We start from the raw sequence: 25,852 nt of genomic DNA on the forward strand, positions 1-25,852 counted from the left end.
TTGTCAATGGAGCTAGGGCTTTTAATGTTTATATGGATTAGCGATAGCACTCTCACTACATACATACATGTATGTTGTCGGCGATTAGCCTAGCAATGATCTTAATTGTGGTTGTCAGCCCAAAACCCTCTAAATATATATTAAATGCATCTTACCAGATATAAAATGACTACTACATAATCTGTGGTAATCGTTTGGAGCCCAGTTTTCTCGTCGAATTGCAGCAGCCCATCTCGCTCTCTCCTCTCCGTGTCTCTCGGAATCCGGTAGAACTTCAAGTCTCTCCGTCTATCTTCTCTGTTATTGCAACCGACCGCCACACACGCCTTCACCATTTTGATTATTAATGTTAACGAGCAGAAAAACACGCCGTAAATAGGAGGAATGTACGTAGCCGTAACAGGTCAACATGATGTGTTGACGGACAAGTGGGCGGCACCAGTCAGGAGAGCGGAGTTGTGACGTCACGTGGGTAGGGTCTATAGCAGGGGTGGGCAAACTATTCCACAAAGGGCCGCAGTGGGTGCGGGTTTTTGTTCATACCCATCATGAGGACAGCTTTTCACCAATCTGGTTTCTTACAAGTGCAATCAGTTGATTGCAGTCAGGTGCTCCTTGTTTCCACTGAAACCTCATTGGTTATACAGTGTGTGCTGAATCAGTTGGAACAAAGACCAGGACCCACTGCGGCCCTCGAGGACCGGTTTGCCCACCCCTGGTCTATAGGGTACCGGAACCCGTGATACAGGCTGAATAGTCCCTGCATGACCGGTGTCAGAGTTTGGTCTGCATAGCCGCAGTAAGTTGGATCCGTTTCAAGAGAGGGTGGTCTCTCCCACGGCAGCCCTAGGTCACTGGTTTCTTAGTAGTTGTATTGAGTTTATTTAGCCTACACTTATAAATTCGTCAAAACTTTTCTTTTATCCCAGGCAATAGTAGGTGGTTTATTTACCTGACATGTTTCGGCGAACACTTCCGCCTTCGTCAGAGGGTCACTGATGTTGGTGTGACGCATCTTTATCAACTCATAAATGAAGGCGCCCTCTGCTGCATCGCCACTTCCACATACTTCCAATTCAGAAACACAACTTACAGACAAAAAGAATGATTCACCATGGGAGACCCACTGTCTGCCATTATGTGCGGGTTTTTCATGGGGATTTGGAACAAAAAGCACTCACGACAGCTCCGGATGAATACAGACCCACACTATGGAAACGTTACGTAGATGACATTCTGGAAAAAGTAAAAACAGGACATACACAATGACTCACGGACCACCTCAACACCATGGACACCACCGGCAGCATTAAATTCACCCATGAAGAAGAAATAGATCAATCCATAGCCTTTCTGGACATAAACATACATCACAGAGACAACGGCGACATCAAAATAAAAGTACACAGGAAACCCACACACACCGACCAATACCTCCTATGGACATCGGAACCCCCCACTATCCACAAACTGTCAGTAGTCAGAACACTACATGAACGTATGGCAATAATAACGGACCCGGAAGACAGAACACAGGAAGAAGAACATATACAACAGGCATTAAAAAGGTGTCAGTATCCGCAGTTGCACTAGAAAAAGGTGCAGGACAGGTCAAAAACAAGGACAACACAATAGAGGGGGGAAGGAAAAAAAACAAACAAAACAAGAATACAGAGATATGGTGACATTGCCGTATGTGAGGGGAGTTACGGAACGTATCCAAAGGGTCATGAAAATAATACAACATAAACACACTGGTCTAACCACACACTGCACTCCGACAGATATTGGTCCACCTAAAGGACAAAATCCATCCAGAAAACAAATGCAACTCAATATATGAAATTCCATGCAAATCATGCAACAAATCATACATCGGGGAGATAGGGAGGAGCTTCATTACAAGAAAAACAGAACACAAGAAGGAATGTGAAAAGGAGACAACAATGAGACAAACAAGGGCAAAAAAAAAAAACAATCACAACAAGAACATCACAAATCAGCCATCACCGATCACTGCAAAAGGGAGGCCATTGAGATCCGCAAACGGGGCCCGAGGACCATCAACAAGGAGGAGGGGGCTTACATGCTATCTACGACCTGGAATAGCATCTTGGAAGAGTGAATGGGCAGCAGAGGGCCTGTCACGCCTTCATCCACCAGCTGATAAAGACGCGTCACACCAACATCAGTGACCCTCTGACGAAGGCGGAAGTGTTTGCCGAAACATGTCAGGTAAATAAACCACCTACTATTGCCTAGGATAAAAGAAAAGTTTTGACGCACTGTTTTTTTTTTTTTTTAACTTTCTATGGACAGAATATCTAGGCGCAGCCGAGGCTCGAAGGCGGTCTTGTTTGGTGGCCTCAGTATTGCATCTCTACTTTTTGCAGATTATGTACAGTAGTTCCACTGGGTTTATTTGGCAGCAATTTTCAATTCTCACTGGAGTGGTTCGCAAAGGAGTGTAAAGCGGTCAGGAAGACGATTAGCACCTCCAAATCTCATACCATGAATCTCAGTCGGAAAAAGTTGGAATGCCTTCTCCGTGTCAGAGATAGGGTCCTTCCCCAAGTGGAGGAGTTTAATTATCTCAGGGTCTTGTTCACAGGTGAGGGAAGAATGGAGTGAGGGATCGACAGGTGGATCGGTGAGGCATCTGCAGTAATGCGGACGCTGCATCGGTCCATCGTGGTAAAGGAGCTGAGCTGAAAGACGAAGCTTTCTATTTAACGGTCAATCTTCCTTCCTTCCCTTACCTATTGTCACGAGCTGTAGGTCATGACTGAAAGACTAAAATCCCGGATACAAGCGGCCAAAATGGGTTTCCTCCAAAGAGTGTCCAGGCTCTCAGAGTTAGGGTGACAAGCCTGGTCATCCTGGAGGGGCTTGGAGTAGAACCGTTAATCTTCCGCATCGAGAGGAGCCAGATGAGGTGGCTCTGGCATCTGATTATGATGCCTTCCGGACGCCTCCCTGGTTAGGTGTCCCGGCACGTCCCACTGGGAAGAGGCTGCGGGACCGACCCAGGACACGCTGGCGTGACTATGTCTCCCGGCTGGCCCAGGATCTGCCCGGAAGAGCTGGATGACGTGGCTGGTGAGAACGAAGTCTGGCCTTCCCTGCTGAAGCTATGGCCCTGTGATCTGATCTCGGATAAGCAGAACACGACGGACGGATGGATCACGGAAATTCATTCAGTATGGTTTTATGGCCTTGCATGCAGTGATTTCTCTAAATTCTCTGAACCTATGATGACGTCCTGAACCATAGAAATGATAAAATCCCTAACAAACAGTTAATTGAGGAACATTGTCATTAAACTATTTGACTATATTCCAACATGCTCCTTTACAAACAGTTGAACCTTACCCCATCTTTGCCTCTGAGTAACTGAGTAATTTGGGGAAGCTCCCAATTAGCCTGCTCACCTGTGGGATGTTCCAAACAGGTGTTTGATGAGCATTCCCAAACTTTCTTAGTATTTTTTTCCTACCTGTCCTGGCTATTTTGTAACTCGCTACAGTCATTAAAAAAAAAAAAAAAAAAAAAAAAAAAAAACAATAACATGTTTATCAGTTTGAACATTAAACCATGTCTTGTATTGTAGTGTATTCAATTAAATATAGGTTGTTAGTGATTTTCAAATTATCGTATTCCATTTTTACTGAACACAACGTCCTAATTTCATTGGAATTGGTGTTATATAATTGAAAACAATAAAAACAGTTTGACCCTTTTTATGCCAACTCTGATGCAGGTCGGACTTTCAGTAGAAAAAATTGTGGTGTGCGCCCCACCTCCACAACATTGATGTATTTTTACATTACTTACAGTGGCTGCTCCTGCTGGCCGGAAAAAAACATCTAATATCCTTCTTCTTCGAGGGGGGCGGAGGAGGCGGTATGTTATTTCTGTTGGGGCTGTGAGTGCATGTGAGTGTGTGGGTGTGTGTGTGTATGTGATGGGGGCGAAGTCATCAGCCCGTCATACGTGCGTTTGAGGGGAAAAAAATGGACCGGCACATTCAGCAAGTAAAAAGGGCTAAATGTAAGTCTGAACATAATGAAAATAATTCACTTAATAATTGTAGGTGCAATTCTATAGATACAACATATGGTAAGAAAATCTAAATTACCTACATAACTGAAGTCATTATATAATGCAAATAAGGTTGCTTAAAAGTTGGTGGGGACAATCTGACCATCCTGAAAAGTTGGTAGCGTTATATCACTACCGTCCCTATGCAAACCTAAACCCTTGTTTATAAGGCAATGCGATTCATGATTAATTAAAAGTTGCGTCATCACAGTCTGTAAAGTCAGATCTCTACATTCTACATTCGGACATATTAGTATGTGCATTGTCCAAATATTGTTGAGTTATTGATTTATTGAACTATATGAAAAAATGATATACATTTGGATCATAGACTTCAAAATGGTATTGACGGGTCACATCCGTCATACACTGCACCTCGCCTTCATTTAGGGGGCCTCCCCACATCAAGCGGAGTTATTCTCAAACACATGCACGCAGTGATCTTACGCCGGATTTAGGTTGAAAAAGTACAAAAGCTGTACCGCATGCAAGCAGGAAGGATTGTCTCAGGAGTGATTTGTTTGAGGATTCAAGGTAATTATTACATATTTTTTGTACCATGGATGCATTTTGAAACATTGTGAAAAAAATCAGGAGAAATTAGCTGCTTCAGCATTGGCATCATAGTTCACAATAGTTCACAATATTTACATAAATTAAATGCTAACTGCCTGGTTCTTTGCTCTTTTGACAAAGAATACAGACTATTGTACGTCCATATCTCAAAAAAAAATTAGGGATTTAAGCATTTATTCACAAGAATTTCAATTTAAAAAGCTCTTTGTTGTGGCAAGGCAGCGCCACAGTGGCTTAAAGACTACCAGCACATTTGACATGTTTACGTAAAAATAAATGCTAACTGACCGTTTTTTTCCCCTCTTCTTCTTGCTTTTAACCATGAATCGAGACTGTTTTACGTCCATATCTATGAAGAATTAAGGTATTTACGCATTTATTCCCAAGACTTTTCAACGTAAAAAGCTCTTTGTCAGTGTTTCCACTTGGTCAGCTTTTATGGAGATAAGCTCCCTATTAATCGGCCCCACGCCGCGTCAATATGATTATTAATCTATGATTTGGATTAAACATCAGACAGTGATATGACCAAGAGATAACGTGAGCAAGATTATGACACACTTCTTTTTGCATACATTCAAACAACATGTTTTCGAATTCAATAGACATTTTTTGGCAGTAGGTTGGATATCAACTTGCTATATTTGGAAAGCAAATTGTTAGTTTTTTTAAATTCAAAACCTTTGAATGTTTAAACAGTTTAAACCTGTGTTGGCTTCTTGATATTTTGGCAGGAGACCCAGTGTATTGCGAGGCCACTGTACTGACTATGTTACCCTGTTATCGACAACCACTGTGAAAAGAAGGCAATTTTCTTTTGTTCCGATGCAAACGGTCAGGCATGTGGCCTGTTACAAAATTACGAAGTGCTACAATATATAATTTCAGTTATAGCAGCAGCACAACCGAACCAAGGCAACGCAGTTTTGGAGCAAATGACCAGGTTGATGTCAATGATTTGAATTGCATTGCATGCGAATTCTGTTTCTCAAATGGAATGAGTAAAATTTACCTCATAGCCGAGAACCCTTTCAGGGGTGAAGGAGAGAGCCTGCCAATTGACCTCGATCTCATAGGCGGAGACACTCCTGGCCCAAACACCTACTGGCACACCACTTGGCTCTGAAGAACACAACAAGAGAAAGACTGAACAGCACTTATATATCAGCACCAAGAATAAATTTGTCTCTCTGAACATAAATTACAATGGTAGCATCCCGAATGGATAGCAATAATACAAACAACATGAATGTTTCGCAGAGCGTGAATCTAAACTACAGTTGATTTTTCGGACAATCTTTTTTGCATTTTAAACTTTTCAACCTCAATTTAAACATATTTTGCTTGCATGTCACACCTTGTGGTTTTAATGATCTTCGCTTTCTCCTGGCATTCAGAAAGTGTTCTAGCCTTATAAAGACTTTTTTGCTTGACAGTGGCTTACCAATCTCTGCAGAGTAGATAGTGACCACAGGGCTGAAGGGACCCTGCCCTTTGCTGTTATACGTGCCAACCTTGACGTGGAATGGGGAGAAGGGTGCAATGCTCTCATTGCGGTACACATAGCGGGAGGCGCCAGGGGCAGAGGTGGCTACGTGGGTCCAGCTGACTTCTCCAAAGGCTCGGAAAGCAATGATGTAACCAAAGCTTTCACCATTCTGTAGTTCTTCGGGGACAGGCTGAGATTGAAACACAAAACTATAGTGATATTAAAACATATACAAACAACTCACGTTCATCCTGCCCTTGGGCCCACGCGATCATATTGTGTGACCTTCGAATTGCTTTTGAGACCCACCTGACAATATGGAATAAAGAAATGGCTTTCAAAGTTCCAAAGCGCACAACAGTGTGTCTTCTCAAATGAAAACATTATATCTGCCTAGATACGGTGCTTAACCAGTTTATGACACCTACTGTCATAAAATGAAGAGGAAGTTATTGTCAATTTAACAGGAATGAGACATTTCTTAATAAAGGTAATTCACCTTTATTACACACACATTTATCTCACTGCAATCTAGTAATGGAAACAAGGTGCATTTGTCCATTGTATGGTATAGTATTTCATGTGTTGTTATGATGTTACAGTAGCTTAGTTATATGTGTACATACCAGCAAAACAAAAGTACAGCATTGTTTTGTATGGAATTCATCATAGAATGGCAGATCTTTTTTTCCCCCTTCTTTTATGTAAATCACATATTTGTATGACCACAAGTAGCTCTGCAGAATTGATAGGGCTCAAATTTAACTGCCTCATAGACCAATGGAAATATTATATGTTTGCCACGAGCCCACGATAATCGACTGGTGGAGCTGTGCATTCAGACAGTTTCAATTTAATAATGTTCATTAGTTTCTCTTCAATCATCTGTGTTAAATATATAAACCAAATCCAAGAATAATAGTGCAATCTACTGTTTCACTGCTCATAATGCACTTAGTAGTAGCCTTTCAAACTAGTTGTATCTTCAATACAATGATGCTAAGCTATTCGTGCCAATTAACTGCAACATCTTTGCATTGTGCAGTTGACTGAACATTAGTAAACAGACCGGAGCCTTTAAAACCATCATGCCATTATTGTCACACTTCAGGGATTTATAATCTGTTAAAAAGAAACATCATAAGACAGACAACTTACCTCCCATGTGATGACCAACTCTGTCCTGCTTCCGCCTCCTCCTCCCACATCACCTGGCGCTGCATCAGGCACTACAAAACAGATAACTCATCAACACCTCCACATAAGAAAAAGAAAAGGTCCACTCAAACAAACGTGAAGGCTAAGATTTTACTAGAATGAGATTTTTTTTCTGGTTTTAAGGGAATATTGATATAACTATTTGAAAAAAATGACAAAAATGTTTCATGGTTTAGTCTTCAGTAATGATTTCTCTGAAAATGGCATAGTTAATGGAATCACTCAAGAGAGGAATGTTTAATATGTTTTGTTCCTTTTATAAACTGACATATTTCCCTGTTAAGATTACTCTACGTACCTGCATCTTCTGTCCTTGTCTTGATTGACACAGGGCTGGGTTCTCCAACTCCAACACCGTTTCTTGCCAGAACTCGAAACTCATACTCCATCCATGCGTTAAGATCCACCACAGTGGCTGTCAGTGTGCTCCCGTCAATTGTTTCTGGGACTAAAAAAAACAGAAACCTCATAATGAAGACAATACTTTCACCTTAACTTTTTTTTGGCCATGTCAGTGTCGTATGTTTGATACGTTGAATGTAATATAAGGTACTTCTATATAGCCAGTGAAGATACATTTCCCTAAGGAGGAATAATACAGTGCCTTTCAAAAGTATTCGGCCCCCTTGAACCTTGCAACCTTTCGCCACATTTCAGGCTTCAAACATAAAGATATAAAATTTTAATTTTTTGTCAAGAATCAACAACAAGTGGGACACAATCGTGAAGTGGAACAAAATTTATTGGCTAATTTAAACTTTTTTAACAAATAAAAAACTTAAAAGTGGGGCGTGCAATACTATTCGGCCCCCTTGCATTAATACTTTGTAGCGCCACCTTTTGCTCCAATTACAGCTGCAAGTCGCTTGGGGTATGTTTCTATCAGTTTTGCACATCGAGAGACTGACATTCTTGCCCATTCTTCCTTGCAAAACAGCTCGAGCTCAGTGAGGTTGGATGGAGAGTGTTTGTGAACAGCAGTCTTCAGCTCTTTCCACAGATTCTCGATTGGATTCAGGTCTGGACTTTGACTTGGCCATTCTAACACCTGGATACGTTTATTTTTGAACCATTCCACTGTAGATTTGGCTTTATGTTTTGGATCATTGTCCTGTTGGAAGATAAATCTCCGTCCCAGTCTCAGGTCTTGTGCAGATACCAACGGGTTTTCTTCCAGAATGTTCCTGTATTTGGCTGCAGCCATCTTCCCGTCAATTTTAACCATCTTCCCTGTCCCTGCTGAAGAAAAGCAGGCCCAAACCATGATGCTGCCACCACCATGTTTGACAGTGGGGATGGTGTGTTCAGGGTGATGAGCTGTGTTGCTTTTACGCCAAACATATCGTTTTGCATTGTGGCCAAAATGTTGAATTTTGGTTTCATCTGACCAGAGCACCTTCTTCCACATGTTTGGTGTGTCTCCCAGGTGGCTTGTGGCAAACTTTAAACGAGACTTTTTATGGATATCTTTGAGAAATGGCTTTCTTCTTGCCACTCTTCCATAAAGGCCAGATTTGTGCAGTGTAGGACTGATTGTTGTCCTATGGACAGACTCTCCCACCTCAGCTGTAGATCTCTGCAGTTCATCAGAATTAGAATACACAATATTCTAATTTCCTGACTGTCTCAGGAAATTAGAATATTGTGTATTCTAATTTCCTGAGACAGTCCTGTATATATACACAGGACTGTCTCAAAAAATTAGAATATTGTGTATTCTAATTTCCTGAGACAGTCCAGTATAGTATATATATATATACACATATATATATATATATATATATATATACATATATATATATATATATATTAGGGCTGTCAAAATTATCGCGTTAACGCGCGGTAATTAATTTTTTAAATTAATCACGTTAAAATATTTGACGCAATTAACGCACATGTCCCGCTCAGAAAGTATTCTGCCTTTTGGTAGGTTTTACAGCAAGGCTTTTTGCGCTGTCCAACGGCGAACTCTTGTGGTCGCTTTGCGACATGGTTTATTATTTTCTTCTTTTCTTTCTTCATTATGGCTGCACGACATCTCGGGCTGATAATGTTGTGCTTATATGATCCTTGGACAAGATTTGTCCGTAAGTATGGTTGTTGTAAAGAATGTACATATTATGTTAGTAAGCGAAATGTTCTATTTTTTGTATGAGACGCTTTTTGTTTATGTTTAGTGAACCTGTATAGCGTGCTAAGCTAACGTTGTTGCTAATGCAGTGCTTGTGTACTTTTATTTTGTAGTTTTACGACGGTCTAAAGAGGACAATGGTTTGAGGCCATTTTATTAATAAATCAGATGAAAAAGGAAGAAGTCTAATTATTAAGGCGTCGTTCACTAGCTGTCTAGCTTTGGAAAAAGTAGACGCTTCGGAGTGAGGACAGCATAGACAGATTTAAATGACAGTAGAGTGAAATGCCCACTACAGTCCTTATGTACCGTATGTTGAATGTATATATCCATCTTGTGTCTTATCTTTCCATTCCAACAATTTATTTTACAGAATATATATATAATTTACAGAAAAATATGGCATATTTTATAGATGGTTTGAATTGCGATTAATTGTGATTAATTACGATTAATTAATTTTTAAGCTGTAATTAACTCGATTAAAATTTTTAATCGTTTGACAGCCCTAATATATATATATATATATATACACACACATATCTTGACACTGTTCATGTTCAATCTTCGGTTCAAGCTCAGTTCAAGCTTAGGTAGGAATTCTCAATATCCATCTTGCCTCCTCATTATGAAATACTTTGAAGGATTCTTGTTCATTTGGTTGCTTTACAACTTTTATAGACAACATTTTAACGGCAAGGTCTTTATTTTAAAGGGGAAGTTCATAATTTTTGACATTAAGTGTTGAGGCAGCAAAGCAGAAAAATTGGTAAAAAGTAACAGATAAATTACTTTTAAAGTAACTTAGTTACTTTGATAATAAAGTAATCAGTAAAGTAACTATATTACTTTTTTGAGGTGTAATCAGTAATCAGGAATTAAACTACTTTTTTAAGTAATATGTGACAACACTGTATATAAGTATAGATATAGATATGCAGTGAATTGAATGGCCACAGTGCTAACTGCAGTGCAGCAGTGTGTGTGATAATGCCTTCACCAGTCTTTGGTGTTGATTTAAGAGGCTACTCACTGATGCAGATGAGCCATGTATTTTACAATATTAAGTTTGTCAGCGAAAACAACATTTGATGACTGTGAATCTAGGAATTTATGGCTAATGTTATGTTTCATTGTCTTTGATAAATTTGAGAGGAAAACACCATGGAGTCTTGATTAGTGAATTGTCAATATATTTGTTCTGCAGTGCAGAAGAGCACGTTGTTTTTTCCCTGACTGAATTTGTGTTCAAGTTTTACCTTATAGCTCTCAACCATGGAGCACCCTGGGACATTTCTTTTTTCTGACTTGCCCATCTGGGCTACTTTTAGAAATTCTGGATCGTCGTCCCCCACAAGATTAACAACAGACGTCTGGTCCACTCAATCCAAACGCTGCTTCAACAATTCAATAACACGAGCAAGTTCATTTTTAGAAACAAAGTTGTATCATTGGGCAACAAGTTAGTTGCGAGGTAGAAATGTCAATTCATCCATTGAGTGAATTTTTTTGTTTTAGATTTTGTCTGCTGAAATTTCAGGCACAGGAACGCATTTGTTAAATTTGAACTTAATAAATATGCAAGACATCAAAAAACTACAAAAAAACCAAGCAACAACCAAGTGATATAAAAGCAGCACACTTAAAAAAAAACTTATCAATTATATGTAGAATTTAACGTCCATATGGAATTATAAAATAAACAGTAGGAGACTTGTTATTATACACAGCTTTTTGTAGGAAAACTGTGGTATGAGGTAATTTGCCATATAATAAGACAGACGATCCGTTTCTCAGGGGATTCACAAAATATTGTAGCCTACTGACATGTTACAGCGCTAGTAAAGCACATGTAGATGGAAGGGTTTTAAAAATGGACAACTTTATTTTTTTTTAATTTATGAAAATGGTTGAGTTACAGTATATATAAACATAACGTCCCTCTCTCCCCTCGTGGAGTGGTATCTGTGTTATCTTCAACCTCGGGTCCTCTTCAAGAGGCCTGAGAGTTTGAGGGTTCTGCGCAGTATATTAGCTGTTCTAAGGACTGCACTCTTCTGGACTGAGGCTTCAGATGTTGTTCCTGTGATCTGCTGGAGCCATTCTTCTAGCTTTCACCTTCCACATCTGATCCAACTGATCCATCTTACACCCTGTTATGATGTTAAGGAATGACTCCAGAGTTTCACAGCCTGCACTCTGGTCTGATCTGCTCTGGTAGATCTTGGCCTCTACAGCCTTTGTACTCAGGACCTGTTTTTTTTTTTTTTACAGCTTCCTTATTGAAGAACATTCTTTCCGGGCGGCATGGTGGGAGAGTGTTTAACATGGCCTGCCTGGTGGAGTTTGCATGTTCTCCCTGTGCCTGCATTGGTTTTCTCCAGGTACTCTGGTTTCCTCCAATATCCCAAAAACATGCATGGCAGACTGATTGAACACTCCAAATTGTCCATAGGAACGAGTGTGTGCATGAATGGGTGTTTGTCTTGCCGTGCCCTGCGATAGACTGGCAATCAATTTAGTGTGTATCCTGCCTATTGCCAATAGTTACCTAGGATAGTCTCCAGCACAGCGGCGTCAGCCTTATTAAGACATTCATTTTCCGTAAAGCCTCTCCATGTGAGAGTCGAGGGGGTGATAGAGCCTATACCAGAAACTATGGGGATGAGGCGGGGTAATGAACACTAGTTGCTTCTCAATTTTATACAGTATGTGTCTGGCAGCAACGTATGTGTTATCAAGACATTCATTTTCCATACCGCTTAACCATGTGAGAGTTGCCTGCGTGCTGGAGCCTACTCCACAAACTATAGACCCTACCCACCGACGTCACAAAATCACGTGCTCGCTGTATGGTTCCGCCCCCTTGTCCGTCATTTTGTGTCTGTATTATCAATGGTCTCAATTGATCGAGCAATTTATAATGCATTTCATGGAAGACACGGTGCTTTCGGATGCCGTAAACTCACTTGATGCGTTGCATAAAAGGCGTTATGTGGAAAAGCTTCAGTTTATCCATTCGCCAGATCCATATTTGATGCCTAAATCGATGTTTTTCGACCCGCTGTCTCCGCCGTATTTGCCTGACATCTGCTAGCTAGCCTGATATGTACAACTATCTTGTCCACACAAAATCAGCCTATTCTCACGAAAGTTTGAAAAACTTTCAGAGCTTGGAGGCTTATAAATACTTCGTTGCTGGTTGGGTGAAACAGGTCCTCGTCCACGAAAATTTGGCAGGAATCTATCTTGTGCTTGGAAAGGTGAGTTACGAAACTTTCAATTCAAAATCTTTTGTTATTGCTAACATCCACTGTCAAGTCTAATGTATTTCATGTCGTTTGTCAATGGAGTTAGGGCTTTTAATGTTTATATGGTTTAGCGATAGCACTCTCACTACATACATATGTGTATGTTGTCGGCGATTAGCCTAGCAATGATCTTAATTGTGGTTGTCAGCCCAAAACCCTCTAAATATATATTAAATGCATCTTACCAGATATAAAATGACTACTACATAATCTGTGGTAATCGTTTGGAGCCCAGTTTTCTCATCGAATTGCAGCAGCCCATCTCGCTCTCTTCTCTCCGGGTCTCTCGGAATCCGGTAGAACTTCAAGTCTCTCCGTCTTCTCCGTCTATCTTCTCTGTTATTGCAACCGACCGCCACACATGCCTTCACCATTTTGATTATTAATGTTAACGAGCAGAAAAACACGTCGTAAATAGGAGGAATGTACGCAGCCGTAACAGGTAGACATGATGTGTTGACGGACAATTGGGCAGCACCAGTCAGGAGGAAGGAGTTGTGAAGTCACGTGGGTAGGGTCTATAGGGAGCAGGTGGGATAATGAACTGGGTGCCAGGCAAACACAGGGAACATATGTATATAAAAATAACCTTTTACACACACAATCGCACCGATGGAGAATTTGGAGGGTCCAATTAGCCACCCGTCCATGTTTTGGGGATGTGGTAGGAAACTGACTGCTACTGACTCCTGAGTACCTGGAGAAACTTAGCTGTGTGTATGTGTTGTGTTGCTTCTGTTCATCATCCTGTTTCAAATCACAATCAGTCTGTGAATGAATGATGAATGTAGATGTCTGTAGATGAATTTGATGTTGACCAAACACATAATGATTTTCAAACATAAATAATGAACACGTTTATCATTAACATTTGGTGGCCCTGAGTCCACTGTTGTCAGTAACGCGTTACTGTAATCTGATTACTTTCTTTCAGTAACAAGTAATCAAATTTTGCCGTTGCAACGATGGGCAGTCATCTCTCCAAGTTGGTAAGCATTGTTTACATTATATTCGTGTTGCACATTTATGCTGTGAGGTGACGTGTTCGTTTAGCATCTTTGAAATGTGTTGTAAGTCCGACTGAGTGTAAAGTGCTTAGTTGCCACCATGTTTTGTGGCTAAATTGACCGCGTGTGAGTACGGCGTACTTCTGGGTGGTTCGCGTGCATCCTCGCCCACCCCCAACTTTGTGTTTATTGCATTGTGCAATTCATGTGTGTGTTGTTGATTATTGTGGAGTCAATCTGCATTGTTTTACATTGGCACTGATATGATGTTAACCCTAACCCGAAATTCAAATTTTTTTTACATTAGGCTTAATCTTCGAGTAAGCGTGGTTTAATTAGTCGGTGGAGTTGATTTCAACAAATTCCATGCAGTTTATCAGTTATTTGTTAGTTTCAGGGCTCTGGAGTGGCTAAGCTAGCGTAAGTCAATGGTGGTTGGAATCAACTTCATCGACTAATTAAACCTCCGCTAACTCGAAGATTAAGCCTTATGCGAAAAATTCTGAACTTCACCTTGAAATTAGATTATTGGAAAGTCAATTACATGCGATGATATTTTTCTGTAGTCATTCTTATGTTGAGGCGGCAAAGGGAGAAAAATGGGTAAAAAGTAACTGATTAATTACTTTTAAAGTAACTTAGTTACTTTGATAATAAAGTCATCAGTAAAGTAACTACATTACTTTTTTGAGGCGTAATCAGTAATTACTTTTTCAAGTAATCTGTGACAACCCTGGCCCTGACTCTATTTTAAGCAGATCGGGGGGGTCATTTTCAACATTAGCTCAGGCCACAGGATAATCAATTTGACAGATTGGAGACATCTGAAAAATAAGGCTTTGCTGACTTTAAATATAGAAGAGGCAAAGCACTCATATTTAGCCGGAATGTCGTTATGTGTTTATCCGCTTTAGTGAAGTGTTTCGGGTCCCTTTTGAATCTCACGGTAGTTGCCAAAAGTGGCTTCTTGCACAAAGAATTGTTAACCTAAGGAAGATGAAACGACATTGGTGACCGTCTCACAGGTGTTAAGTGCTTCTTGTGAGCCCTGCTGACCACTACATTGATTCACCTTCCTCTAAGAGCTTCCTGTGCGGTGGGTCTGACCTCTCATGAGGTGTCTGAGAAGGTGTGCAATTATATATTAGATCACCGTTTCTTTGAAAGGTTTCCTACCTGTGTTAACCTTTTGCCAGCCCACAGTGAAAAGTGTCCTGGTCTGAATGACGTAGTTGATGAGGGGGCTTCCGTTATCCTGTCCAGGGGTCCATGCCAGTTGGGCGGTGCTGTCTGTCACCTCCTCCACTGTCACAGAGTCTGGTGGGCTGGGCGGGCCTGGCTCAATCACAAAGACACACTAAGAGATATGCACACACACACAGACACACGCAAGCCTGCACGACACGGGTATCCAGGTGTGTACTGACACAGCTCTAAAGGTGTGGGCATGAATAAAATATATCTCCCAGTTATTGTCAGCCCATAATTGTAAGCCTTAACACCTTTAAATCGATAGTAGCATGGGGAAATATTTAGTATTAAGTTTCGAGTTTGAGGAGAGGTGATGCCCTTCAGATGAATTAAAACTGAACTCACAATTTATCCTCTAATATTCACTCAAACTGCAATCCTTCCTATTCATTGTTCTCGTGGTAATTGATCGATGAAACAGTAGACACAAGTAGATGCCAGGAGTCACATAAAAAAAATGAAAGTTAAAGATGAAAAAGGGTCTCATTGTTGAGTAGGATCAGCATTTAATCATTTATTTCTATTACTACGCCTTTTGAGGAGCGTTTCATTCTCATCTACTGGTTCCTGTTCTAATGAAGGTGTCAGCTCATCAGAAATAATAGACCACTAGAGAGCTACGAGGTGCACCGCAGAATAACAATGCCCTAAGCTTTGACTCACACACCAAAGTGGCTCTTAAACAGAGGCAAATTATATACTCTAATTATTAAAGGGGTTAAATCTTTTTTAACAATGGAACAACAGATGTTGTGGTATCCTCAAGCTGTAAACGGAAATGCATCCTCATGAAATACAGTATTTATCATTAACCTTTGTTTATCAGCCTACTGACATGCACTTACATTTAAAACAGATAGGTATTGATTACAGAAAAACTAGTTACTCACTCTTCATAAGAAAAATAAAATGCCAACTCACTAATAAATAACAATGGTGAATTAAAAACAATCAACTCTAAATTTCCCTTCATTAAATTACAGTACATTTTGTTGGCTGAAGCAAGAGGGAGTTGTCACTGTTTCAAATAACGTGATCAGTAAAGGTATATTTCCTTAGCCTTATTGAAGTATATAAAGGCTTTAGGCAAAGACAAAAGTACTGGAACTGGCAAATTTTAGCTTTGCAATACACAATTTTTCTATGTGCATGGTGATTTCTTTTCAAGAAGAGACAATTGGTGCCTATACAAACAAAAAACATTTAAGGCTAACATTTACAGTTAGACATATTTTTACAAAATTGTGCCAGGACACGGCTCACGGCTCCTACAAAACTTACTAGACTGTGTCAGATTTTATTGACGAATAAAGGCTGCATCCGTTACTCTGTGCAGCTACACGAGAACGATTTAAGTATGAGTGGTGTGATGGATTTGAGAGGGATTGATATCCTCTGTTTGCAATGACAAGAGGACGCTACGCTAGCACAGAATAGCCGTTTTCACCCACCACAGGATTTTCTTGCTGACGGAGGTTCCGTCTGACATCCCTATAAGTAAATATGCCATGCTTAGACATGTATATCTGCATTTTATAGTCAGGTGTGGCATATATACGTATATATGTATATGGATTTTTCTTCTTAAATTGTGTGAAATTTGGGCGATGCAGCTTATAGTCAGATGTGCCCTATAGTGCGAAAATCACAGTATATAACTTTTCAACATGTCCTCTATCTATATCTATACTTATACTGTATATAAATGGAACTTTGCCGGTGTGTGTGCGTGGGTGTGTGTTCGTTCCCTTTGGACTCCGAAACAGCTGGGTGGATTTTGACAAAATTTTATAGTTGTGCTTTATGTCTGAGAGAGTTCTTAGATGGGTTTGATCTCTGTATGCCTCCATTTAATGCGGAAAATTGATTTAAAACTAATGCATAGAAAATGCCCATTTTCAGCCGAGCAATGCCGGGCTATACTGCTCGGTGAATCCATCCAGTATACATCAAATAAATAAATAAATAAAATCATAAGGAAGCCCACATTTCGAGGTTTTTATGTGTCGATTTAACAAACCTTCAATTCCGGGTCATACTGATAGTCATCTTTATGGTTGGACATTTAACAGGGCCAAACTGACACAGTATGGTGTTTGTGAGTACAATTAACTGTAGTATTATCAACAATGAGAGAGGGTGGGAGAAGAGAAAAAAAATATTCTCAAGTGCCAAGCAAAAAGATCATCGACCTTCACTGCCATGAGAAGCAAAATAATAATAATAATAATAATAAATAAATTAAATAAACGTATGGTGTGTTTAACCAAAATATAGAAAAGATTCACTATTGAGCCAGTTTCGCAATTGTAGCATATTATTTCACTTCCATACAAAGAACAGTGATAATATAAATATTAAAAAACCTTAAGTGTATCATTTGGCCATATTTATAAAACATTCCAAAGTCAAGACAAGTTCTTGATCAGTGCATACCAGCGAATTTGGAAAAAATACCTGAATTTCATTTTTCTGCTGAGTAATAGTGAAGATAAAACGTCAATTAAAGCAAAATAAATATTTCCATGAAGTAGACAAAATTACTGTTACCTGAATTTTTTAAATGCCAAAACTGTTTTAGTTAATCAAATGTGAGTATTTCGGACACTTTGCCAAGGACTTGTTCGAGAGATGGCTGCACACTGTGTTCGTGCCTACAAAAGCCTCAAAAGCCTGATTGGCACATTTTCCTCCCAACTGTTTAGTGGTGGATATGGACGAGTTAAACACCGCGGTCAGGCCTGCTGAAAACGGGAGCGAAGAAAGCCAACAAGGGGGAAAAATTACCTCGTTTCAGGATGTTTCATTTCTAATTTGCTCAAGCCAAAGTATGAAACGGGCTTCGTCTGCATCCAAGATGGGAATTAAGAATGCAAAACCAGAACAGGTATGGTAACTTTAAAGAGTGTGCGCCTATTTTATTTTGGCTTCCTCATAACTCTGTTCGAAGCCTATTAGTGTTTACGTGTTGTGCATTAACCATGCCTGCTAACATTGTAGCCTATCGCGAAGAGTGCACTAACATCAGAATATTTGTCACTGATAAACAACAGTGTGAAACCCTCCTCGTATTGAATTGTTCCTTGCTTGGTTCTGATTGACACGCTTATTCCTCTCTCTATGAAGAAACTAAATCCAAGGTTGTCTCAACTCAGCTAAAACATTGATATGTGTCATGCATGTACAGCATGTATAGTTTAGAATTATATGGGGGAAAACACAGACAAGACTGAAAAAGCAGTTTCTGCTCTTGCACCCCTCTTTAAAATAATCTTTATTTTAAGACAAAAGCACTGTTGTGTTTGATAGAGCAACATGTCTATATGCTGCAATATTAGATTCATGGTGCATTAAGCCCCGGAACTATTTTTAATTTGTCCGTTTTACCCTGGAAAGCCCTGTTTACCGATGTCGCTTAACCGCTTTTGTTTCAACCCAGCCGTAAAAAGAAGCTCAGTAATTATATTATTCAAAATGTCTGTCATTTTTAGCTTAGAATCATTAATTGATGTCTAATATTTAGTTAAAAACAAAAACAAAAAAAACGAATATTAAAATATTATTCACTCACATATTTTAAACTTTCAAACAAATTACGTCACAATGAAAAAAATGGTGTCTGTAAAAAGGTCACGGATATCTACCTCATAACTATCGCTTAATTGTATTTTTTTATTTTATTTTTTATTTTTTTTTGTTACCGTCGCATTTTCCCCAATATTTTAGTTAAAGGGTATGACAACACCTGGGTAAATGCTAATATTCCATCATTTATCCATAAACGCATGCCTTTTGGATTCATATCATGCCACTTCGTGTAATTACACACATCGCAACACCAAGAAAATGATAGCAATTTGGATCGATTGTCAAGCTAAAAGGACCCGCCCACGAGATCCCGAAAATCTAGCATATTGTGTGCGTGACGTCACTACAAGGAAAAAACCGGCTCAGTGCTTAGTACTGAATGGCGGCGATGATAGCGGACAATTTTGTTTCTAGTTGCAGCGATGAATCCGACGTAACGAACATTCTTCTAATGGTGACGAGGAGAGTTATGAACCTTTCTTTGGTGTTTTGGGTTATCAATTTGAGCCCAAACGAAAGCCAATGCAGCCTAATGAAAGGATCATTGAGAGGAGCAATCACACTGATGAAACACCGGCAAAATCGTGTGGGAAACACCGAATGGTTTGTTTTGCATTTCTTTTTGTGAAGCTGATACACCGTGACCGCAAAATAATGTAATGTATAGAATAATTATCATTTATTGTGCTATCATAGGTTTTTGCTCTGCCAACAGACACAAATATGAATGGGATTCGAGGATTTGTTCTATATATTTTACGAGCGATAATTTATACATGTGTCCAGTCCTATATCCAATGCGTGATATGTTTTTATTATAAAAGAGTATTCACTCTGGCCATTTCGAGCTTGGCTGCTCCGCTCCTTTGGTTAGCCTGGGGTGGTCTCATCAGAGCCAGTAGTCTTCTTTCTTGATATCGCGGGACATTTAGGTGGCTGTGCGTGTATGGTGGCTGCTTTTATCAGCAATTTCTTAGCAAAACCTGATTTCATTTGTCCATAGTTCGAATAGCTTTCAGGTGTAAAATGCGCAGCACACAAAACCGTGCCGGAGGATGGGTCTGCAAAATTAGCCCTCTTAACACGTACAAACTTTACTCATTGTCTGCGTAGTCCAGCTCTTTTTCTCGCGTTCGGGAACTCATGGGTACTACATTGCGACAAATAGCTATTTTTAGACCACATAGCATGACAGGTTTGACCATTTTAACGATTTTTTTGATAAAACATGAACGCAACTCTCTTGTTGATAAACAACGATTGCACCTGCCTCGACCTTTCGTTTCCTTGTTATGATGTCTCCGCCCCATTCGGCTGTTTCCGGAATACTTTCGGAAATGTTCGTAATTTTCGATATATTTTCGATAATTGCTCATGAATGCGATTACTTTACTAACTGATGAACTTTATTAATATTTGTTATCTTGCCACATAACGGTTGTATTGATATCTCACAGCCCCTTAGTGTTTTAATACCCTTTAATAAACAATCGATCCACACACAAAAAAAAAAAAACGTTTAAAAGGGTAAATACATGAAAAAGAAAATTTTGACCACTCATCGATGTCTGCAATTTCTGCATCGCCACCCTTGTTATATGACCATGTTTCACCCATTCACAGATGTGTCTTGACACTCGGTGAAACATGCTACAGTTTTTGGATCGAAAAGAGGTAAGTACGCAATAATATCTTGTTAAAATCGTGGCGTCTTTAATTATGCTCTCGCGTGCTCTCACCTCCAGTTAGGCTTTTGCTGTTTAAATTTTTATTTTATTTTTTTAAATGCCCTTCTGTTAAAAAATTTCCTTCCCCCAGAAAATTGAGATTTTGAGCGTTCCAATGATGTATCACACATGCATATAGGACAGTTTTGAAATTTGGCCTATTTGGGGGTCTCAGAGCGGAACTTCAAGTCATCTGAGTGTTTTCTGCCGTATGGAAGTGCGTCTCATGCAGAGGTTGCGCTGGAGATTTTCGTTGTCTGTCATTTTGACTGACAGGGTCATAAAAATCCGGTCATAATCTATTTTTACCCGTCACTTAAATTTTTAAAATGGTAATGATGACATATTCAATAGTATTTAGTTTTCATTCATTTTTAATTAATATTGTAACGCTTGCTTGGCGGCGAAAAATTAGACACGGAAGTCGTGGTATTTTTCTCCCTCTTTTTACTCTGCTTACCGCCAACAACACCAACACAACAACAACTCCGCCCCCAAAGAAAAAGAGGCAATTTTATAGACCCCAATCACCAACGTCACACAATGATTTTAATTGTGGTTGTCAGTCCAAAATCTTCTAAATATATATTAAATGCACCTTACCAGGTATAAAATGACTACTACATAGTCTGTGGTGATCGTTTGGTGCCCAGATTTCTTGTCGAATTACAGCAGTCCATCTCGCTCTCCTCTTCAGGTCTCTCAGAAATACGGTAGAACTTCAAGTCTCTCCGTCTATCTTCTCTGTTACTGCAACCAACTGCCACACACGCCTTCACCATTTTGATTATTAACGTTAACGAGCAGAAAAACACGCCGTAATAGGAGGCATGTACGTAGCGGTAATGTGTAAACACGACGAGCTGACACACAATATGGCGGCTCCAGTCAGGGGGGCGGAGTTGTGACGTCATGTGATTGGGGTCTATACACAGGCGGCAATCTAGTCCACCAATTGGATTACACGCTGGCACACCGGGTGCACCAATAAGAACCTCGCGTTGATGTGTCAATCACGGTGCCGCCGCCAGACCCCGGTGACGCTACAATATTCTGACAGAATAGCCAACGACGTCATGCATTAAGAGAGACAATAGCTAATTAATATGCTCACTCGCCACCCTGTGGTCTGGGGTGTGAATTGCAACCTGTCAAAATGACCGACGGACTTCAGTTTTTTCCGTCACCGTTTTAAAAAACCGGTCAACGACGGAAAATATTCGGTTAACGCGACCCCTGGTCTCATGTATAAAATTTATTATATTTTGAATGTGTAGGGTTGGGGCCTTTTATGCTTCTTCTCACTACTTTTCAGATGTTTGTGTTATTATTTCAATTAATATTTTTTTGTGTGAATTATTTTGTCTTAACATCCATCCATCCATCCATCCATCCATCCATCCATCCATCCATCCATCCATCCATCCATCCATCCATCCATCCATCCATCCATCCATCCATCCATCCATCCATCCATCCATCCATCCATCCATCCATCCATCCATCCATCCATCCATCCATCCAATCTGTCAGCTCTGCTGGCTCTGGTTTTCCAGCACATACTGGACTGTCTCAGGAAATTAGAATACACAATATTCTAATTTTTTGAGACAGTCCTGTGTATATATAGAATATTGTGTATTCTAATTTCCTGAGACAGTCCTGTATATATACACAGGACTGTCTCAAAAAATTAGAATATTGTGTATTCTAATTTTCTGAGACAGTCCAGTAATTTGAGAAAGACTCATCACTCGAACTATCCGATTAGTAACAAACTCGTAGCTCGTTTTATGTTGCGTCCTAAGCGAGCCTTCTATTGGAATGTAACAATCATCTACCATTTTATTTTGCCTCGCAGCCCAAAATTGATTTAAAAAAATATAAAAATTGACCCCCAGCTTCTCTGGCGTTCTGACACATCCTGTCTGGAAGTCTGGAAGCAATCTACACCACATAGGAATGTGGCCATAACTGACGTCACATTTGTCCCAAATTTTTAGTGCCGATGAGCTGTGTCATTTTCTGTTTTTAAACATGATTTTTTTAAATCACTATCATTGTTCTAAGGAATACCTGATTTGAATATTTAAATAATTTTCTAAATCTTTCATATGATGGTAATTTATACTGTCTTGTTTGTTCCTTTAAAATATTAAACATTTAACATTAAAATAAGTCCTATTGAGAATAATACTATATTTAAATAGAGGGGTAGCCTGAGAAAGCAGACTTCCACCTAAGCAGCCAAATTCAAAGCACCACAATATTATTTTTTTTTTCATTTTATTCTTTTTTATTTTTTAAACTTTACTGTTCAGCTGCTTGACACGGAGAACGGGAATCTAAGAGTCCAATTGGTGTGAACAGATTTAATGTATCACATGCATCACCATATTTCTGACATCTGTGACCTTTGTCTCTTTCTCTTCTCATGATATCACCTACCTGGCAAATTTGAACACAAATTGATAACCTATTACCATTATCCTGAAATCATTTTCTCATTACCCCCAAATCGAATCACCTCTTCCAGTTCATATTACAAGCAGTTTGATAATCATTTTATTGGTTTTTGATTCATTTTGAACACAATCGTACAGACAGACATACTGAACTGAATACTGTACATAACCTCTGCCTACCGAAGGTTTCACCTACTGACGGAGGCGACAAAAAAACAAACAAAACAAACCATAAAAAAAGAGCATTTATCCAATATAAAAATAGGCACTGCCTCTAAAAAAATCGCTAAATGAATGTTAGAATATCACTCCTACATTTAAAACTCTTTTGATGGGGCCAAACCCAAGTTTTAAATCCATGACCATAGAATTGTTAGGGAGGTGTGCTAACCAGTCTTCCACTATAACCCCCTTCACTTCTTGGTATCATTGGTATTGGCTAGAGGTTTAAAGGTAACAAGGTTTCCACATTGAATGTCAGGTGGCAGCTGTACTGGAAAGTCATTTCTGAAATGACACATCGCTCGGTTGCCACTTGCTTCACAGTTTGCTGCCTAACATTTGAAGCCATTTAAAATGTGTGGAATGACGCATTGGTGACAGCTGCCATCAGTAGGATGTACCATATAAATAATGTAGAGTCACAGGGGAGGTTACACTTCACTCGACATGCATTTCATTGTTTCTATTACAAACAAGCCTTTTTTTTCTTCTTTATATATCAGCTTGAAGCTATTTAACCCCAAGATGCGTTTTTGTATATTAAGATTATCTCACAAGTGCATCACCAACCTGAGAAGCATACAAGCACTGGCAGTTTTGTTAGGTGCCTACATGCCCCCAAAATATTAGAAAAGTCACACTTATTGTGACGTGGTGTTTCTTTACACCAATACGACTGCATCCTCAATAATAAACATACCATGTATTGTATTACTACAACTATGCCACTGAAGTTGTAACCAAACTTTAAGTTTGAATTGTTGTTGTGTGGTACAACAGCAGAATTGCTGCAATTCCACTCAGTAAGCGTACTAAGATGAACTACGAAGGCTTGGCATAATGCACTGCAAAACATCTCTCCACTCCTTTGGCATTTAACACATTTTGTGTCCTGTCAATTTGCACCACAATTTGGCACATTGATCCATTTGAGAAGCTGACCTCTTCTTACCCAGCTCCCACCTCTTCTTACCCAGCTCCCATACAAATCAGATACAAAAAATGATGTAGCTCATGAGGACTGGTGCCGTTATATTCATGCATGAAGAATATTGGCTCCAAAGTTGAGAGTGAAAATGAATTTATTAGAATCAAGGATGTGAAAATACAAACAAAAACTTGACATAAAACCCAGGGAGTAATCTTGAAGTGTGGGCAATTTAGCCCCACTCCATTCAGCAGCTGAAACCAAACCTATTTGAGCTTAAAAGCCTGAGTGAACAATACACACCCAGAGGGAAGCATGCATGGATAATGCTCCCATAAGATAAATTGTGCTTTATCTTTTTGCCGCAAAGCAGTTTGCCAACACGCGGGACATAAATAGTAATAAGGATCAATTGGTGGCTTTCAAACAAAAGTTAGGAGGGAATTTTAATTTCTGCCTTCCAGAACTTCCAAAACGACCCTGCGCTCAGAGCTCCATTTTAATTGGCGCATCCAAAGCAGTGGAGATGTTCTCTTACCTTTTACGATCACTACAGCCACGGCTGAGAGGCTTTCCACATCTGTGTCCACCACACAGATGTATTTGCCTGTGTGGTTTAGCTGAATATTCCTGATCATCAGGTCTCCTGCACCTCTCTGCCAAGGAGGAAAGAAAGCATGATCTTCCATGAAAGACTACAGACCATGTGACAGCTTACTAAGATGGGACGGGTACATTTTGGGTGCAATAAATAAGTAAAGAAGACCAAACCAGCATTATATATCAGTCTACAGTAATCAATGAAGAATTAAATATGAACATTGAATAAGCCTGCATTTGATCTGGTCAAAAAGTTGTGTATAGCGAAAACACCGTAACCTTAAAAAAGAAATAGCCTATCCAAATGCTCAACTTTTCAGGTCACACATTTACAAATAAAAACCTAGTCTTGGCTTTAACTCAATGTATATAATGTTCATTAATTTATTCATCTTCTGAGCCGCTTATCCTTACGAGGGTAACAGGGGTGCTGTAGCACGTCCCAGCTAACTATGAGCAGTAGGTGGAGTACAGCCTGAATCGGTTGCTAGCTAATCGCAGGGGTCGAGGAGACGAACAACCATTCACGCACACACGTACACCTAGGGACAATTTAGAGTGTTCAATCAGTCTGCCATGCATGTTTTTGGGATGCAGGACAAAACCGTAATCAAAGAAGACCCACACATGCACAGGGAGAACATGCAAACTCTACACAAGAAGGCCAGAGTACAGTGCTAACCTTTTAGGCCATCTTGTACATAATGTTGCACATGTCACTTTGAAGCTCAGACAAAACAAGATGGGGATTTTTAAAAATCAGACCAAACCTTGTAGTTTAGATGAACTAGATCTAAGTATTAGATTTGTAAATGTTGAGGGAATAATTTTTCTTTTTCCTGATTAACAATCCCACTACTTTGCCATTTTTTAATTCGCGACATAATTTCCATGACCTCTAAAGATCTGTAGCAATACCAGTAAGTTTGAACAATTGCAGGTTTGCTGATGAAAAAATATATAATGGGGGTGTGGGGAATAAATCGTAAATTAGTGGCGAAATTGTTGTCTTGGCATTGGCGAGCAAAACTGTGAAAGTTGTGCCAACATGGTTTAATTATGGAAATTAGATTCCTTGAAGCAGCAAAGTTAAGTTGATAATCTCTCTGAGCCGAGCACATTCAAGCATTTCTGGGGAAGGGAGTCTCTGTTCAGATAAGAAAACACATGCATGCATGTACGCACACACACTCAAGAATGATTAATCTGGAAGCGAGTGAGGGTGTTCCGAAATTGTA

At 39.6% G+C, this 25,852-nt stretch overlaps 1 protein-coding gene across 1 annotated transcript in view; it reads right to left on the bottom strand.

Moving 5' to 3' along the window:
• Window positions 1-25,852, bottom strand: part of cntn3a.2 (contactin 3a, tandem duplicate 2) — a 91,230-nt gene that overhangs the window by 18,341 nt on the left and 47,037 nt on the right. Inside the window, exons 14-19 of the mRNA XM_057825756.1 lie at window positions 24,553-24,670; window positions 15,010-15,168; window positions 7,683-7,832; window positions 7,325-7,395; window positions 6,122-6,356; window positions 5,690-5,799 (exon numbers count right to left, since the gene is read on the bottom strand). Coding sequence (XP_057681739.1) covers window positions 5,690-5,799; window positions 6,122-6,356; window positions 7,325-7,395; window positions 7,683-7,832; window positions 15,010-15,168; window positions 24,553-24,670 — 843 coding nt within the window. The remainder of the gene's footprint in view (window positions 1-5,689; window positions 5,800-6,121; window positions 6,357-7,324; window positions 7,396-7,682; window positions 7,833-15,009; window positions 15,169-24,552; window positions 24,671-25,852) is intronic.

Source organism: Corythoichthys intestinalis, chromosome 2 (assembly GCF_030265065.1).
Source record: "Corythoichthys intestinalis isolate RoL2023-P3 chromosome 2, ASM3026506v1, whole genome shotgun sequence".
NCBI classification, from domain to species: Eukaryota; Metazoa; Chordata; class Actinopteri; order Syngnathiformes; family Syngnathidae; genus Corythoichthys; species Corythoichthys intestinalis.